The sequence below is a fragment of the Sorex araneus genome, chromosome X (assembly GCF_027595985.1).
Source record: "Sorex araneus isolate mSorAra2 chromosome X, mSorAra2.pri, whole genome shotgun sequence".
NCBI lineage: Eukaryota > Metazoa > Chordata > Mammalia > Eulipotyphla > Soricidae > Sorex > Sorex araneus.
Window position 1 is genome coordinate 43,264,660 of NC_073313.1, and position 16,898 is coordinate 43,281,557.

At 42.7% G+C, this 16,898-nt stretch overlaps 2 protein-coding genes and 1 non-coding gene across 15 annotated transcripts in view; 1 reads left to right on the forward strand and 2 right to left on the reverse strand.

Moving 5' to 3' along the window:
* Positions 1–16,898, reverse strand: part of CASK (calcium/calmodulin dependent serine protein kinase) — a 454,745-nt gene that overhangs the window by 196,669 nt on the left and 241,178 nt on the right. The window lies entirely within an intron of this gene.
* LOC129400545 (U6 spliceosomal RNA) lies at positions 12,448–12,555 on the reverse strand. Its single transcript, XR_008627768.1, has one exon. It is a non-coding gene; the product is annotated as a U6 spliceosomal RNA (small nuclear RNA).
* On the forward strand, positions 15,409–16,656 carry GPR82 (G protein-coupled receptor 82). Its single transcript, XM_012933698.2, has 2 exons — positions 15,409–16,423; positions 16,652–16,656. The coding sequence occupies exons 1-2, from the start codon at positions 15,409–15,411 to the stop codon at positions 16,654–16,656; spliced, it is 1,020 nt and encodes a 339-aa protein (XP_012789152.2).

The window sequence follows — 16,898 nt, forward strand, 5'->3', positions numbered from 1 at the left end:
TCAAGATTATGACTTCTTCACTATGTAACCCCAGATAAGCTCTCTTTCCTCTATGGAGGAAGCACGTTCAACAGTAATATCTACTGATAGGGTTGTTCTAAGGACTGAATGAATCAATAAAGGCAGCGGGTAAGGTAAAAAAAAACCCTCAAATATATTATCTCATTGCTCAAATGTCAAAGGAAAGGGAGGGGGAATAGATAAGATGGATTGGCTAGAAGCTGAAGGTAAATATCAAAAATGAGGAAGAAATACAGTGAAAGCGGACCAGGATCATATGAGGTAGGAAGAAGTAGCTCAAAGAGAGCAACTAACCATTAAGAATGACAATGCCCAGGACAGGAGCAGTAACAGACCCATTCGATTTTGTGTTAGTCTCAACCAGACTCCTGAACTTGAGTAAGGAGGAGATGGGGGCCCCTGGCAGGGTGACACGAGGACTGTGGAAGGAATGGGACTGTGAGTAGTGAGCCCTAGAATTGGAGACTACAGGATAGAACCAATGATCAAAACTGCCTGTGCCTGTGAGGGGGGTGAGTTCAGAGAGTAGGAGGGAGAGGGAAGGGGGAAGAGTAAGAGGGAGGTGGACAGGAAGAGGTTGAGAGAGAGAAATGGGAAGATAAACAGGAAGAAAGATGAGTAAGAGGAGAAGAGGGGCGAGAGGGAGGACAGTAGGGGAGAGAGAAAAGGGGGGGAAGAGAGAAGGCAAGGGGAGGAGAGGAAAACAAAGAGGACTTCTGAAGAATGGAGTTGCTAGCAGCAAATTAGGAGAGAGGAGGGCTTCTAATGATCACAGCTCTCATGTGGAATAGAAAACCAGTGAGCGGGCTCTTTGCTAACAAAATTGTTTCACTACAGCATGGATCCTCAGCAGGCTGAAAAGGCAGCCAAGCATTTGGTTTGTTTTTAGGCCACACCTGGTGGTGTTCAGGGCTTACTTCCGGCTCTTCGCTCAGGATCATTCTCAGCAGTGTCCTATGGGGTTCCAGGGATCAAACTCGGGTCAACAGTGTGCAAGGCAATTGCCCTGCCTGCTGCCCTATTGCTTCAGCCCCTGATCAAGCATTTTAAGCATTTAAAAGTTTGAATCAGGAGCCCTTTAGAGTTCCTTAACTTCCACATTTGGGGTTTCACTTTTTTCCTCTTTACATTTGAGGTTTCAGAATGTTCAATGCCGTATTCCACTGAGTGGTGACCAGGGGCCTCCTGCCATCAGGGACTCAAATGGCAATGCCCTCAGAGCTGCTCAGATGTGTGAAGGTGGCAGGAAGGAGGCTGTGGGGCCTAGTTAATCATTCCTAGCATTTCCCTGAATCATCTTGGGTAGCATGTTTCTCGGCTGCTCTTGCTAGGCACACAGTAGGCTTGCTTCAAATGCCCGCTCTAAAATAGTTAGAGAGTGGGGCTGCAGGGATAGCAGTGATAGTGATAGTAGGGAATTTGCCTTGTATGCGACTGACCCAGGTTCGATTCCCAGTATCCCATATGGTCCCCTGAACACTGCCAGGAGTAATTCCTGAGTGTATGAACCAGGAATAACCCCTGTGCATCGCCAGGTATGACCCAAAAAGCAAAAGACAAATAAAATAAAATAAAATAAAATAGTTAGAAATGATCACTCTGGATAAGAACTGCATGCTGAAAGTAGGTAAAGGAATGAACATGATGACCTCTCAGTACCTATACTGTAAACCATAACGCCCTAAAGGAGAAAAAGAAAGAAGAAAAGTGTCTTCCATAGAGACAGACTAGGGTGGCAGGGGGTTGGCCAGAAGGAAACTGGGGACATTGGTGGCAGGAAATGTACACTGGTGGAGGAATGGCTGTTGGAACACTGTATGACTGAAACCCAATCATGAACAGCTTTGTAATGGTGCATCTCAAGGTGATTCAGTAAAAGGACTCGGATTTTAAAATAATAATAAAATCTGGATGGATTCTGGGAGGTCAGTGACCTTTGTGGCAGGTGCTCCAATTTCTTCGAGATCTTCCTAACCCTGGGCTTGGTTTTTCAACCCAGCAGATGGCCTCACTGCATTCTCATATGGAGACGAGGCTCCCATCAGACTGCAAAACCCACTCTGTAGCCTGAACTCACGCCGCTGAGAAGGGCAGCGGAAAGTGGAGTGCTCTAATCCGGATGTACTTTCACATTTGACACGACAGCATGTCTTCCACAAAAGCTGCGGGCAGCGCTATGACAGGCCCTTCATAAGGCATTTCCTTTCTATGTTTCCTGCCCAATGACTTGCTAAGACTTTCTATTCCCTGCCCCCCCCCAACAAATCCACTGTTTTGTTTTTTTTTTTTCCTTTCCACCTTCTTCGCTCCCCCAATTTCCTTTTTGGTGCTTTGTTTTTCAACTTGCTCTTTTAATCTCCCTGCTCATAATTTAACATTCTTTTCTCCTGTGTTTGGTGCCCTTGATCTGGCCAAAGTAGAAATGTTTCTTATCTTGTGGACAGTTAGTCTGGACCCAAGAGAAAAAAAAAACCACACAGTATTTCCTCTATATTGAAAAACAACTTTCAGCTGGCTGCAAAGGGAACTGATGAGGTTTGCATGCATGTTCACATTCAGTTCCCCTTTGTGGCCAGTGAGGCTTGAAAAACACTGGAACACACAGGTCAGCGCTTGTGGGGGCCCATGAGAGCCCCAAATATATGGGGCAAGCAGTGAGTGGAGTCAACTGAGCAAATGTGAGTCTCGTGCTCCAACAGTCTGTACTGAGGCGCTTGCAAACAGTTAAACCTTGAGTAATGAGGATCATCTCGCATGGTCGGGGCAGGAGAGGCCAGTGAAGGGAACACGGGGAGTACCAGCCGGCTAACTTCCTCTCTCTCTCGTCAGAGCCTAGTGTTGGAGTTGCTTATGACTTAATCCAGCACTCAGGAATAAACTGGCAGCGGCTGTCTTTTCCTCCAGTTTGAAAACTTAAGACTAATATTCTGAGAACAGGAAAGAAAGGGAGAAGCAACGTACATAGGACAAAAAGTACCAATAAAGGGGCTGGAGCAATAGTACAGTGACTAGGGCATTTGCCTTGCACGCGGCTGACCCGGGTTTGATTCCCAGCATCCCATATGGTCCTCTGAGCACCGCCAGGAGTGATTCCTGAGTGCAGAGCCAGGAGTAACCCCTGTGCATTGCCAGGTGTGACCCAAAAAGTAAAAAAAAAGTACCAATAAAATAGGGTTCATGATACTAGTTTTTTGGGGGGTGGTGGGGTTAGGGGCCACAACTGGCAATGCTCAGGGAATACTCCTGGCTTGGCACTATAGGAATTACTCCTGGCATTGCCTGGGGGGACTATATGTGATGTTAGAGATTGAAACCAGGTTGTCTGTGTGTAAGGCAACTGCCCTATCCACTGCACTATCTCTCCAGCTCCTCGGGATACTTTAACAACACTTTGTATTATTTAGAAATTGAAAATTAGGGACTTAATTTTTCTTAGGAAGGGACTATCTTCAGCAAGGCTTACTCCTGGCAGTACTCAGGAGAGCTATGTTGTTCTGGGGATTGAAACAGGGTCGGCCATGTGTGAGGCAAGCACCTTAACCCCTGTGCTCTCTCTCCAGCCCCCAAAATGACACTTTCAAGATCAACGTGGGATACAGCATGCTTCCCTTTGCAATGGAAGTTTTCCAAGAAAGAGTGGGACCTGAGGTTTACATATTTCGTTATCCTGTAAGGAAGGAGCCAAGGCACTGTGATTTGAGGGGTAAAGACATAAATCTAGTTTGAGCGTCACAACTGCAAGGACACTGAAAAAAAAAGCTAGTAGATTCAAAAGAATAGTCTCTGCAGTTTCTCCTATCCAGAATTAAAGTCTGGGGCTGGAGCGATAGTACAGTGGGTAAGGCACTTGCCTTGCACACGGCCTACCTGGGTCTGGTCCCCAGCACCCCTTTTCATCCGCTGAGCCAGCCAGAAGTGACGTCTGAGCACAAGCCAAATGTAAGCCCTAAACACTATTAGGTGTGGTCCCCAAACCAAACAACCCCCCCCCAAATAAATAAAATAGACAAATAGAGTAAAAGTCTTTGCTCATCCTTAAACAAGACCTTAAGAGGTCTTGCAGCTTCCAGAATGCACTATGGGAACCCTGGAGCCACTCTTTTTATTTTTTATTTTTTAAGACACCATGATTTACAAAGTTGTTCAGAATAGAGTTGTTTCAGGCATACAATGTCCCAACAGAATCCCACCACCAATGTCCCCTTCCTTCCACCAATGTCCTCAGGTTCCTCCGACCCCCACCCCCGCCCTGACCAACTCCCTTGGCAGGCATATAACAAATGAACTTCATATTATTGGTCCAACAAATCTTAAAGGAATGTGGAGCCACTGTGTTCTAAACAATCCCAGGATGAAAGCTCACACGGAGGGCGATGCTCCAGCCGTCCAAACATCCCAGCTGGGGCTTCAGAGGTATGAGTGACGCCATCTTGGAACTGTCAGCCTCAGCGGAGGTGCTGGGTGACTAACGAGCTGTATGAATGACAATCCGGGCGATATGGACAGAAGAACTGCCCAGCTGGGCCCAAATGTCATTGCAGAATTGAGAGAGAACAAATGGTTACTGGCATTGTGTGTGTGTGGGGGGGGGGGGGCGGGGTAGGGGGTGGTGGTGGTGTATGGGCTGGTACGCAGCAATAGATAAGTGATGCATAACAAATATTCATGAAGATGGCCCCAGATAGAGGAAGGAGAAGGAAAGAAAGAGTGGAGGGCCGAGGGGGAAGAGACAGATGAGAAGCAACAGGGGCCAGGAGAGGCGAGCCACATACAAAGGTGGTGTTAAGGAATGATAGAGCCAAATGTACAAACCACTTCCCAACCACTTTTCAGGGCAGGCTGGGTCAGGGTGGGGGTGAGGGGGCTCTGGGAGGGAACCTGGGGACACTGGTGGAGGGAAGTTGACAGTGGTGGTGGGATCAGGGCTGCGATGCTGTATGTCTAAGACTCAACTATGAACAGCTTTGTAAATTACAGTGCTTTAGTTAAAAATCTGGGAAAAAAAGAGAAACCAATACAAGTTAAAAAAAAGTGAAGAGTGTAGATGTTATTATTAATAAGATGACAGCAATTGTATTAATTTTGCTAGCGAAAGAGAGAATGCCTTGAATTACTTTACTTGAGAGGTGTGGGGTGTAGGGGTGGGGGGATAAGAGAGGGAGAGATATCTATTTTCCAGACCACTGTAGGGCGAGGAGAAGCAGAATTACGGCGGTTTGTCAGAAACTGTCTCTCTCAGAGATAAGCAGCAGCGCGTGCTCCCCCTGACGGACATAGTTGGATAGTGAGGCGACCAGTTAGGAGGCATTCTCAGATGAAGGTAGGAATCCTTTGTTAAGCTGACAGGAGGAAATGAACTAAACTGAGAACCGGCAAGATTACTCTTGCTCTTTGTTAGGTGAACCATGCATTCAAGAACCCTGAACGAAGAGGGAGGGACAAGCTGTTTTCATCACAAGCTGTTTTAGCACAATTTGATGTTTGAAACGCTACATGTTATGAATGAAAAAAAAAGTTTAGGAGAAATGAAAAGATGATGAAAGCTTACACATATTAAATGTCACATTCGCTTTTTTTTCTCACTAGGATAATGTCATGTTTTCCATAGGTGATTTTTTTGGGGATAAACTAGTACAAAATGAAACAACCATTCCACCCCACCCCATACACACACAAAGGACATACTCTATTAAAGAGGGCTGGGTGGCACTATTTTCCTTTCTTTGGTTTTTTTTTCTTTTGGGGTCACACCTGGCAATGCACAGGGGTTACTTTTGGCTCTGCACTCAGGAATTACTCCTGGTGGTGCTCAGGGGACCACATGGGATGCTGGGAATTGAACCCAGGTTGGCTGCGTGCAAGGCAAACGCCCTACCTGCTGTGCTATCGCTCCAGCCCTGAGTGGAACTATTTTCACTACTTTACTAGTTTATTGAAAACAGTCTTCGATGGGATTACCAGGAATCAAACACCAAGCCCAAGGTCTCTTATACGTAAGTTATGTACTCTATCTTGGCCTGTGCTAGCACCTTAAGGACAGAAACTCATTGTCCACACACTTTTATTCTATCATGATGAAAAAGTTTTTCAGATACTAAAGAAGTTTATAATTTTATTAGAGGTTTAATACATTGCACCTTTAAGTTGCTTTCGATTTCTAGCTAGAGAATAATACAACTTGGGCGAGTGATGCTTCAATGTCTAAAAGACTAGGACTGGTAATAGACTGCCCTCTGCTGGCAAAAGTATTGCCAGAGACTCTAAAGAGACAATTCTTTGGCTTTTGCAAGACAATCTAACTGAGGTTTCTTCTTTCTAATTTCTCTGTGAGATATTTCTAGGGTTAGAGAATTATAAAGAACTTACACTTCCGGGGTTAATGCTCTATTGTAGGTTCATGAAACAATAGGATATGTTTGGGTGGAGGAAAGGGAAGCTCCAAGATGGCACTATTGCAAACTACGCCACATATGCTGCAATTTGAGATCTAAAACACTAAGACTTACTTTAGAGTGATTCCGTAAAGTGACCCCATGAGTCTAATTTAACTCCATACATCAAAGGATCCTTAAGAAACAATGACCACCTTGCATTGATTGATGCAAGGATCAATTGGCAAATCCTAAAATCCACTAGGAGGAACCAGAGAGATAGTACAGGGGTTAGGGTGCTTGCTCTGCACAACCTCAGACCCCAGTTAGAAATCTGGCACTCAGTTAGAAACCAGGACTCTAAAATTACTGATGGATTCCAAAGGGGGGAAAAAGGTACCTTTACAACAGAGAGTTGTTGGCAAGAGGTTTGACTGAACAAACAAGAGATAACCTTTGAACCTTATGCGAAACAATGAGCCCAACTGTGCCGCTGCTCAGAATATAGGTTTTGCAGTCTACGTTCAAACCTAGACCCTACAAGAAACACTTGAGGGACTGGAGCAATAGCACAGCGGGTATTGCCAAACTGAGTTTGATTCCCAGCATCCCATATTGTCCCCCGAGCACCGCCAGGAGTAGTTCCTGAGTGCATGAGCCAGGAGTCATCCCTATGCATTGCTGGGTGTGACCCCAAAAGCAAAACAAACAAAAACAAAAAACCCAAGACACTTGATATTATCATCGCTGAGTGATTTCTCCTCTATGGACCTAAATATCCTCCTGGAGATGATGATATTAACAATTGTGTCTGATGCAAGGGTAGCACTGTAGCACTGTCTTCCCGTTGTTCATCGATTTGCTCGAGCGGACACCAGTAACATCTCCATTGTGAGACTTATTGTTACTGTTTTTAGCATAACGGACATGCCACGGGTAGCTTGCCAGGCTCTGCCATGTGGGCGAGATACTCTCGGTAGCTTGCCGGGCTCTCCGAGAGGGATGGAGGAATCAAGCACAGGTCGGCTGCATGCAAGGCAAATGCCCTATCTGCTGTGCTATTTGGAAATTAAACAAATTAATATGTAAAAAATGTACTTTGGTAACCATAGTTTATTATTAATGTGAATTTTCTAAAAGTGGTTCTCAGGATAGCTTGCTGTGTTAATTCCTGGGGATCTCAGTAAGAAACAATGAATACAGAAACTTTCAAGGACTGATGATAAGACCTTACATAAGATTTTTCCCAAAATGGGTGCTACTGTCTCCCACTGCCGGGGAATGGGACCTGTCCAACGGGAGGTGGTGGCAGCTTTCAGTGAGATTGGCATGGTATCGGCCTTTGGTATGACTGCTTGTTTCCTTAAAGAAAGTAGATTTCTAGAAGGGATTTTATTTGGTTCTGAAAAGGTGGCAATAAGCCAAAATATTTGGGCACCCCTACCTTAGATACCTAATTTAACTGCACCTTTTACTGAAATCTCTCCCACCTCAAGTTAATTTTAACTAGGAATTCAAAAGAAATGATTTGGAACAAAATAGTCAGGTATAGACATTGCCTTTTTAATTCCCTAAATCTCATTGCAAGTTCAAGTGGTCAATTCTTAGTCAGGGCATAAATCTGTGCATGGGTTTTACGGAGATATGGTAGCCCACATTATTTTCAGAATTTCATCTTCGAATGCTTGATTTTCAGAAAATTGCATCTACTTTTGTCTTTTCAAAGATAATCTATTTATGTCTGTCTGTCTGTCTGTCTGTCTGTATCTATCTATCTATCTATCTATCTATCTATCTATCTATCTATCTATCCACTGTAGCACTGTAGTCTATACACACATATGTGTGTGTGTGTGTGTGTGTGTGTGTGTGTGTAGGTTAGTTCTTAAACATGGTATGAGCCAAACCTGACCGACTCATATGCACTGAAATTCTAACTTCTCCTGATGTTAAAATATTTTTTGTCTCATCACATTCAATGCTAATGTTTCTTTCCTCCCCTTAACCGGTTCACTTCTAGTCTGTTATCCAGTTGACACCGCTGAGATCATTCCAGGTTTCCTGCTTCAGAGCATTTCTGCTTCTACCAGACAACTTTTATCCCAGACATTCGAGTGAAAATCCAAAGGGAGTTTTAATACAGCTTTGACAATGAGGTCGATTCACATTTGCCATTTAGACTTTTTTTTTTTCAAAGCTAATAACTTTTCTGTGGCGTGATACATTTTTTTAACTTTTGGCTAATTTTTGCTGTGATTGAATATTTCTTGAGGGAAAGAGCCCCGTGGTTTGCTGGGAAATTAGCTCTTAGGAGGTAAGGAGAGAGAGGCTCTTTGTACGTTGGTCGAGGGAGGGATGTCCAGGACCAGAGCTGTTTATGCTAGGTGTGAGGGGCCTGAGAGCAGCACAGCTGGAAACAAAGCTGTGGCCAGATACCACATCCTGAAGAGGGGCTCAGTGTGGGTGGGGACGAGGGTGGGCTCGGCCCACCTGAGCTCTGCAAGCCCTGAGCAAGGCCAAACTTGGAGTAATGGGTCTGTGCTTCACTCCTAAGGCCAAACCAGTAGTTCGGGTGTGCAATGAAACAATGATCTTTTGAAAGTGATATTCTTTTTTTTTGGGGGGGATCACACCTGGTGACCCACAGAGGTTACTCCTGGCTCATGCACTCAGGAATTACTCCTGGCAGTGCTCGGGGGACCATGTGAGATGCTGGGAATCGAACCCGGGTCGGCTGTGTGCAAGGTAAAAGCCCTACCTGCTGTGTTCTTGCTCCAGCCCATGCTGAAAGTGATATTCTAATGTGGATGAAGGTATGTCTTCTCTTCCAGCCTCCCAATAACCCTGAGCTCCGGATTGGTTAGAAGGAGTCTCTCTCTCTCTCTCTCTCTCTCTCTCTGCTTTATGGGTCACACCTGGCAATGCACAGGGGTTACTCCTGGTTCTGCACTCAGGAATCACCCCTGGCAGTGCTCGGAGGACCATATGGGATACTGGGAACTGAACCTGGGTGGGGCGCATGCAAGGCAAATGACCTACCCGCTGCACTATTTTTCCAGCCCCTAGATCAATGGTAGCCAGTTTTGATACTACCTTGGAAAATCTCACTGGTTGATGCCCAAAGGTTCGGGGGTCCTCTGGGTTCTGGAAGTGGACCCGGAACAGTAATCTAACCTCAAGATTCCGTGGTATCTCATGCACTCCTGCTGTCCACCGCCCTCTGTGGCTGTCAAAATAAATGACCACAGACCTGTGGTTTGAACTATTTTTACAAAATTATTTCAAACGAATTCTGGGGCCAGACTTAAAAATAACACTTTTTAAAAAATTCTTAAATTTCCTCAAAAAGCAGGAAATTTAGTATCTGGTAGGATTTATAGTCTGGGGGAACTGTCTAATATTTCAAAAAATGAATCAGAAGAATACTTAGATCAGTATTTGGCAGATGATAAAGGAAGAAAATAGAATTGTTAGGCAAGAGTCTTTGAGCATAGATACAGAAAAACTTTGAAAAGAAGATGGGGGGAAAAGTGAATGAGGACCACAGAAATCTTTGTTGATGTGAATGAAAAATGTCCAGAGGATCATTTTTACTGAGAACTCCCAACTCTTGAAATTACTGCTTGACAAGAAACTGATATTTCTGGTGTTTACCCTTCCTGTTGATTCTGTGATGATTACCCTTTTCTGCCAATGGCCATATTTTTACTACCTTAGAAAAACATAAATAAAACGCCCTCATATTTCAATTAGGAAACTAAAAATCAAGTCATAAAAGAATTTATACTGATACTGCTAGGATAAAAATTAGCTTAATGAAGCCCACATCTTTCAGATAGGAAAAAAAACTGGCTTGATTTCTTCCATTGTCAAGTCTGTCTCCAATTCCATTCTTCTCTAAATGACTTCAAACTTTTATTGTTCTATGTAATTCCTTCCTGGAACATGAAAAAATGTTGAACTAAAAATTATAGTGATTCTAGACGCCAAATTACTCTGCAATCAATAACCATGTAACCCTGGATGAGTCACTGTTCTTAATGAAATGCTGTCAAGTACTGCAAGCCTTTAAAGAGTGCTCAGGTTCTTGTCCTTAAGATTGATAGCCAAGATTGAAAGTCAAGACTAAAAGCAGAGGTCCTCCAAGAAAAGATGGCCGAATTCAGTAAAAACTTTATTTGAGGAGAGGAAGGGTAGCTTAAAAAAGGGTGGGGTATAGAGTCTTCTAAAGCAGGAAGCTTGGAAAAGATGCAAAAGCTCTTGTTTTCTGTCTGGGGCCATTCTCTTTGGAATCCCACCCTATTCACATCCTTCCTACCCCTATGGCAAGATACCCCAAGGATGTGGCAGCAGAATAAGCGGAACAAAGATCCAGGTGCCCAGATACTTCTCATTTTGGTTTCCAACCAAAATATTAGCAAACACCGGGAAGAATTTATGCAAACAACATGAAATAAGTCTGGGGTGTTATGAGGAATGGCAAAGCACTCCTATGAATTTTAGATGCAGGTTTCCTGACAACCAACGTGCTCAGGCTTAACAAAATTGAGTTTCAGTTCTCGTTTTTCCAGACTCTCACAGGTTTAAGTACCCAAGGAAGGGGCACGGTTCGTGATGTGGGTCTGGTGTCTCAGCTGTGCACACGGAGCTGTCATCTCATTACCAGTTTGCAGACCGATTAAACAATGCTGTCTATATAAAACTGTTTTCACAATATCTTATGTCATAATAAACCGGCCTATGGCCTATTTGAATCCGCAGAGCTAGCTGGTTTTCTCTGGTCACCTTCCTAGGATCCCCCCCCAACTCATTTGCAAGGAACCAAACAAAGTCCCAATTTGAATCTGAATAGAAGCACCCTAAAGGCAACTCCTAGAATTAATTTACAATGGCTTAGTTCATTTATAGCCCAAAGGGACCCAGACCTCAGTGTTTCATTCTGGTGCCTTTAAGTACGCTGGGTCTGCAGCTCTGGCCTCACTTCTTTATTCCTGAGCTAAGGGATTTCTACCCAGAGAGGATCCCGAAGCTTTTCAGCTCTACGATAAGCCACCACAGGTAAAAAAACACCTTCAAGTCCTCCCTCTTTATTACTGAGAAAGATGAATTGCACATGACCTGGTGTCCCATGTAGAGAAAGAGGAAGAAGGAAGGTGCCTGCCGCAGAGGCAGGGGTGGGATGAGGTGGGGGTGGCGGGAAGCATATGAGGGACACTGGTGGTGAAAAATGTACATTGGTGGAGGGATGGTGTCGATCGTTGCAGGACTGAAACTCAATCATAAAAGCTTTGTAACTATCTCACGGTGATTCAATAAGAAAAAAGATGAATTGCATATTGCCATGCTTTTACAAACACATGTGTATTAATTGTTGATTCGGTTCTACAGTATGGGTCCCTCGACCATTGTATTATAGAAAATGAACTAAGCCAGGGTGTTTAATCCCTTGAACTTAAATTTGGGCAAGTATGCTAATCAAGCTGAGGTACATAACTGGTTTGAAATCGCCATAAGGAAGTACTGTAGATAAATTGTGTACCGACTTCCTCCTACAAAAATAGAGAAATTAGGTTGTGTTTTTTTTTTTTTGAGGAGGTAGTTGCTACCTTTACTGTAACGATTGAAATTCTTCATTACTGTTTAATTTCCTTTTCCCACTTTAGTTGCTCTCATGTAAGAATCTATTTGCACTGCCTAAAATTAAAGAATACTGGAAGAGTGGTTATTGAGTCTGAACTTGAGCCCTGGTGGGGGGAACCTTGCTTACCAGGACCGACATATCCAGGTAAGACTCATCATTGTTAGCTTGAAAGTCATTGCCATCCAAAGTCCAACAGCACTAAACTTTGCATTTTGTTGAAGGGGCACTAGCATAAGTAGCATAAAAATGATGTGGGTAACTGTTAGTAACTAAAATTATAATAATTTTTGTGGGACTCTTTTTTTGGGTATCAAATGATCAGAAACACGTGAGCCTGAAGGGTCTACTGCTGAGAATATGAACCTGGAAATGCTTTTCTGGAGAGCAATTCTAAAAATGTAACATTATTTTTCTATGGTTTCTTTCTTTTTGAAAATATGTGCATGCCACCTTTGTGCAGGGACCATACTGATATTCTCTGTGTTATTCCAATTTTTAAGTCTGTGCTCTCAAAAAAAGCACTTTCTCTGGTTTCCTAAGCTTTGCCCTATTTTCCAAAGTTTGGAAATTTTAGCCAGTGTTAGTCAGTTCCCTTTAAAAGGGGACCTACAGAGTAGGTGTGAGTTTGCCATTGGGGAGCCTGTCTGGTGAGATGGTTAAGTTTGTGTGCTGTTAAACCTCCCTTCTGTTGAAGCATTTGTTGGCATGATAAGAAAGAGCAAGGTGATGGTAATGCGTGATATGATACTGGATGCTCTGAGGTGGTCTAGTTAAAAAGAGAAGGGAAGAAAGGAATTCCAGTTAAGAGGACAGAAACAACATTCCTTTTTACAGATTTTAGTCCGTAGTGCATTCTCTACACAGGTGGTTTTCAATCCAAGGCAGGGGCAAGAACTGTTCTTATGCCATAATTGTAAAAGGAACCTCTGTTCCTTATGTGAAATCATGTTCTCAATGGGATTTTGCAATGAGTTACATTCGATTAGGTTTTACATATTTATTTCGGGAGATTCAGGCACTAGGGAGTTTCTAAATGGCCGCCTGGCTTCAGGTACAGACTCACTGGGAAGCACAGTGTTAGCTAGTGCTCAGGTTCTTGTCCTCGGGCAATCAAGATTCAAAGCCAGGACCAGAAACTGAAGTCTGAATTCAATAGAAACTTGACTCAAAGAAAGGATGGGAAGGGCCTCAAGGCTTGGTTTCTGGGGTTTCCTTTACATATTAACTGGGCAAATACCACACTTGAGGGTGGTTTCATTCACACAAATGGCAGCCGCCCCCCTAGGTTAGCAGGATGCCAGGGAAAGGCAAAGTGCCCCCACTTTTTTTTAAAAAAAATGGGGGGATGGGTGAGAATTCTGCAAATGGGCTAGAGGGCTTGAGGGAGAACAGGATGCTTGAGAGGATTATCCTGGATGCTTTTTCTTGGGAATTCTTCTCTGGGGCCATTCTCTTCCTAATTTCACCCTACCTCAACCAGCGTGCTGTAATAATAGGAATCCTTTTCCCAGTTTAAAAAAAAATCTGCTAAGAAAAAACCCCAACAAAGACAATAGCAAATGTTAATGAAGGGTCTCGGTGTTTGAATTTGGAGACTGCCCATTTTAAGCTTTCAAATCTGGAGGTGGGAACTGTTCGATTGTTTGGTTTACAATTACAGTTCAATGTGCCGGAATTACAATAACAGTGTATTGGTGGGGGGTGGGGGGGGAAGAGAGCCCGGAAGTCCCTCTGTAGTCTAAGATACAAAGACTCATTCTGTGGTTCTGAAGAGATGTAGAGAGTGAAATAGTTCTGAAGGGTGTGAGCATATAGGAATCTCTGAAGGAGAATGATATTTATCATTCTGCAACTCCTTACTCCAGACTGTAGTAGAGAAGGCGGTACTTTGAAAGCTATGATTTTCACAATCACAGAGAAACAGGGTGCTTTTTGAATAGAGCTCATGATTCTTAATTGACCCAGAATCTAGTGACCTTTCTTTGTTATTCTTATGTGAAAGAAATAAGGAAATGAGAAAAGGAATGAAAGGGAGATTCTTTTTTTTTTTTGGCTTTTTGGGTCATACCCGGCAATGCACAGGGGTTACTCCTGGCTCATGCACTCAGGAATTAACTCCTGGCACTGCTCAGGGGACCATATGGGATGCTGGGAATCGAACCCAGGTCGGCCACATGCAAGGTAAACGCCCTACCCCCTGTGCTATCGCTCCAGCCCGAAAGGGAGATTGTATATGACTTAGGGATGCTTCAGTTGAAGCAAGAGGGATTTAAAAACCAGACATTAAGAAAAAAAGCAAAACACACCCTTGTTCATGTTTCAATGAAAATGCCTTATAAAGAAAATCTGAAGAAACAATTTATACATAAAGACACACGAGGGCGCTCTAACCAATGAGCATAGCAGGTACAGTTTTGACAGAATTTTAAAGATACAGTTTTGATAGAATTTCAAAGTAAACGTACTATACTTTAGCATCAAATATTTAAAAGGAGAAATTACTGATGTTCTTCAGTAAATCGCTGAGAATTTGGGATTTATTCTTGATCACATTCCTTTCTGTCCAATTTAGGATCTTGCTTGAGAAATTGTTTCTGTGGAGGTGAGTTTACTTCTGAGATATAATCAAATTCCTAATAGGAGTGGGTCATAGATAACTTCTTCAACCTAGTCATAAAAAGGCACCATTTTGAAGAGAACTTATATATCACTAAGGACATAATAACAATCAGTTTTCATTAGTGTAGCCACAAAATACTTCTGGACACTTTTCTCTCACCAGTTGGTATTGCTAGTGACATGTCTAAAAATTTTAAGTTGGGGCTGGAGTGCGTAGGGTACAGTGCGTAGGGCGTTTGCCTTGCACATGACTGACCTGGGTTTGATTCCCAGCATCCCATATGGTCCCCCAAGCGCTGACAGGAGTAATGCCTGAGTGTAAAGCCAGGAGTAACCCCTGTGCATCACTGGGTGTGACCCAAAAAGCAAACAACAACAAAACAAAAAAACCCCAAAACCCAACAACAACAACAACAACAACAAAAATTTTAATTATCTTTCCAGTCAGAAATTAAGTCAAGTAAGATTGCTTTAAAATGTAGAATAGCTGAAATTTTCCTTAGTATAGAATGATAAATCATACCTATTTGTATCATTTGGTTTTTAGACAAAAGGATTCTCCATCACTATCAACTTTTTGCTTTTATTTCAACCGGACACGTGAGGACTGGAAGAGGTGAGAAGGCACTGCTACCTTCCCTTTCCACCTAATACTTTAAAAATATTAGCTGTGTAAATACCATCTAGGATTTTAATATTAATTACATGCAATACTTTTCTAGCTCCTGTGCCAAAATTCAACGAAGCCTGATATAAATGCCTAACAGCTCACTATGTACTATTCAGCCAACCAGTATCTCTTCCATGGCATTACCAATCATTTATATCTTCCTTTGTGTCATTGGGCTCCTTGGAAATTCTCTCTCTCAATGGGTATTTTTAAGAAGAATAGGTAAGAGAACATCAACGCACATCTACTTGACACATCTGGTGACTGTAAACTTGCTTGTGTGCAGTTCTATGCCTTTTATGGGTATCTACTTCTTGAAAGGTGATAAATGGGAATATACATCTGTACAATGCAGGGTAGTCAATTTCCTGGGAACTTTGTCTATGCATATAAGTATGTATGTCAGCCTCTTTATTTTATGCTGGATTGCCATAACCCGCTATGCAACCTTAATGAAAAAGGAGGCCATACAAGGGGCCACTTCATGCTATGGGAAAATATTTTATGATCATTTACTGAAAAAATTTCGACAGCCCAACTTTGCTAGAAAAGTCTGTATTTACATATGGGGCACTGTATTGGGCCTAATTGTTCCAGTTATCATATACTACTCTGCTGTAGAAGCTACTGAGAAAGAAGAACGCTGGTGCTACAGTTGGCAGATGGAACTAGGAGCCAGCATCTCTCAAACTGCAGGCCTCATTGGAACCACATTCATTGGAATCTCATTTTTAGTTGTACTGATATCGTACTACTCTTTTGTTAATCATCTGCGAAAAGTAAGAAGCTGTACCTCCATTGGAGAGAAAGATTTGACTTACCGTTCTGTGAGAAGGCATCTTTTGGTCATTCAGATTCTATTAGTAGTTTGCTTTTTTCCCTATAGTATTTTTAAGCCCATTCTTTATGCTGTGCACAAAACAGTTAACTGTGAACTCCTGAATTATTTAATAGAAGTGAAAAACATCCTTACCTGTCTTGCATCAGCCAGGAGTAGTACAGACCCCATTATATTTCTTTTCTTAGACAAAACATTCAAGAAGACACTATATAATCTCTTTAGAAAATCTGATTCACAAGACTGGAGAGATGGCAGGGGAGGTAAACCGCTTGCCTTGCAAATGGCTGAGCTGGGTTCAATCCCCAGCACCACAAATACTCACCCCGAGTCCCACCAAGAATAGTCCTGGAACACCTCAGGGTGTGGCCCAGACCACTCCCGCACAAAAAATAAAAGAAAATCTGATCCATTATATAGAATAACAATGGCTGAATTCTGGATGGAAAACACAACCCATTCACAAAGTACTCTTTCTTTTTAATTTGTAGAATAATAGATGATTAGTGATCAAGAGCCAAGGGAGAATAACATGTAATATTTGGAATAATTTCTTCCAATGGGGGGAAATTGGTTATATTCCCTCTGAAGAGAAAAGTTTCTTTGTGAATGAGAACATTTATATTCACTGCCTTAAGGTAAAAGCATCTCCATCACCATCAGCCCTAACAAGGTAATTTTTGTCTCTATAGAGTATGCAAAGTGCTTTTATACTACATGATTAACAGATCATGGTTT

What these genes read in the sequence shown, in the direction of transcription:
- GPR82 (XM_012933698.2), top strand. Translation starts at nt 15,409, where the DNA reads ATGCCTAACAGCTCACTATGTACTATTCAGCCAACCAGTATCTCTTCC.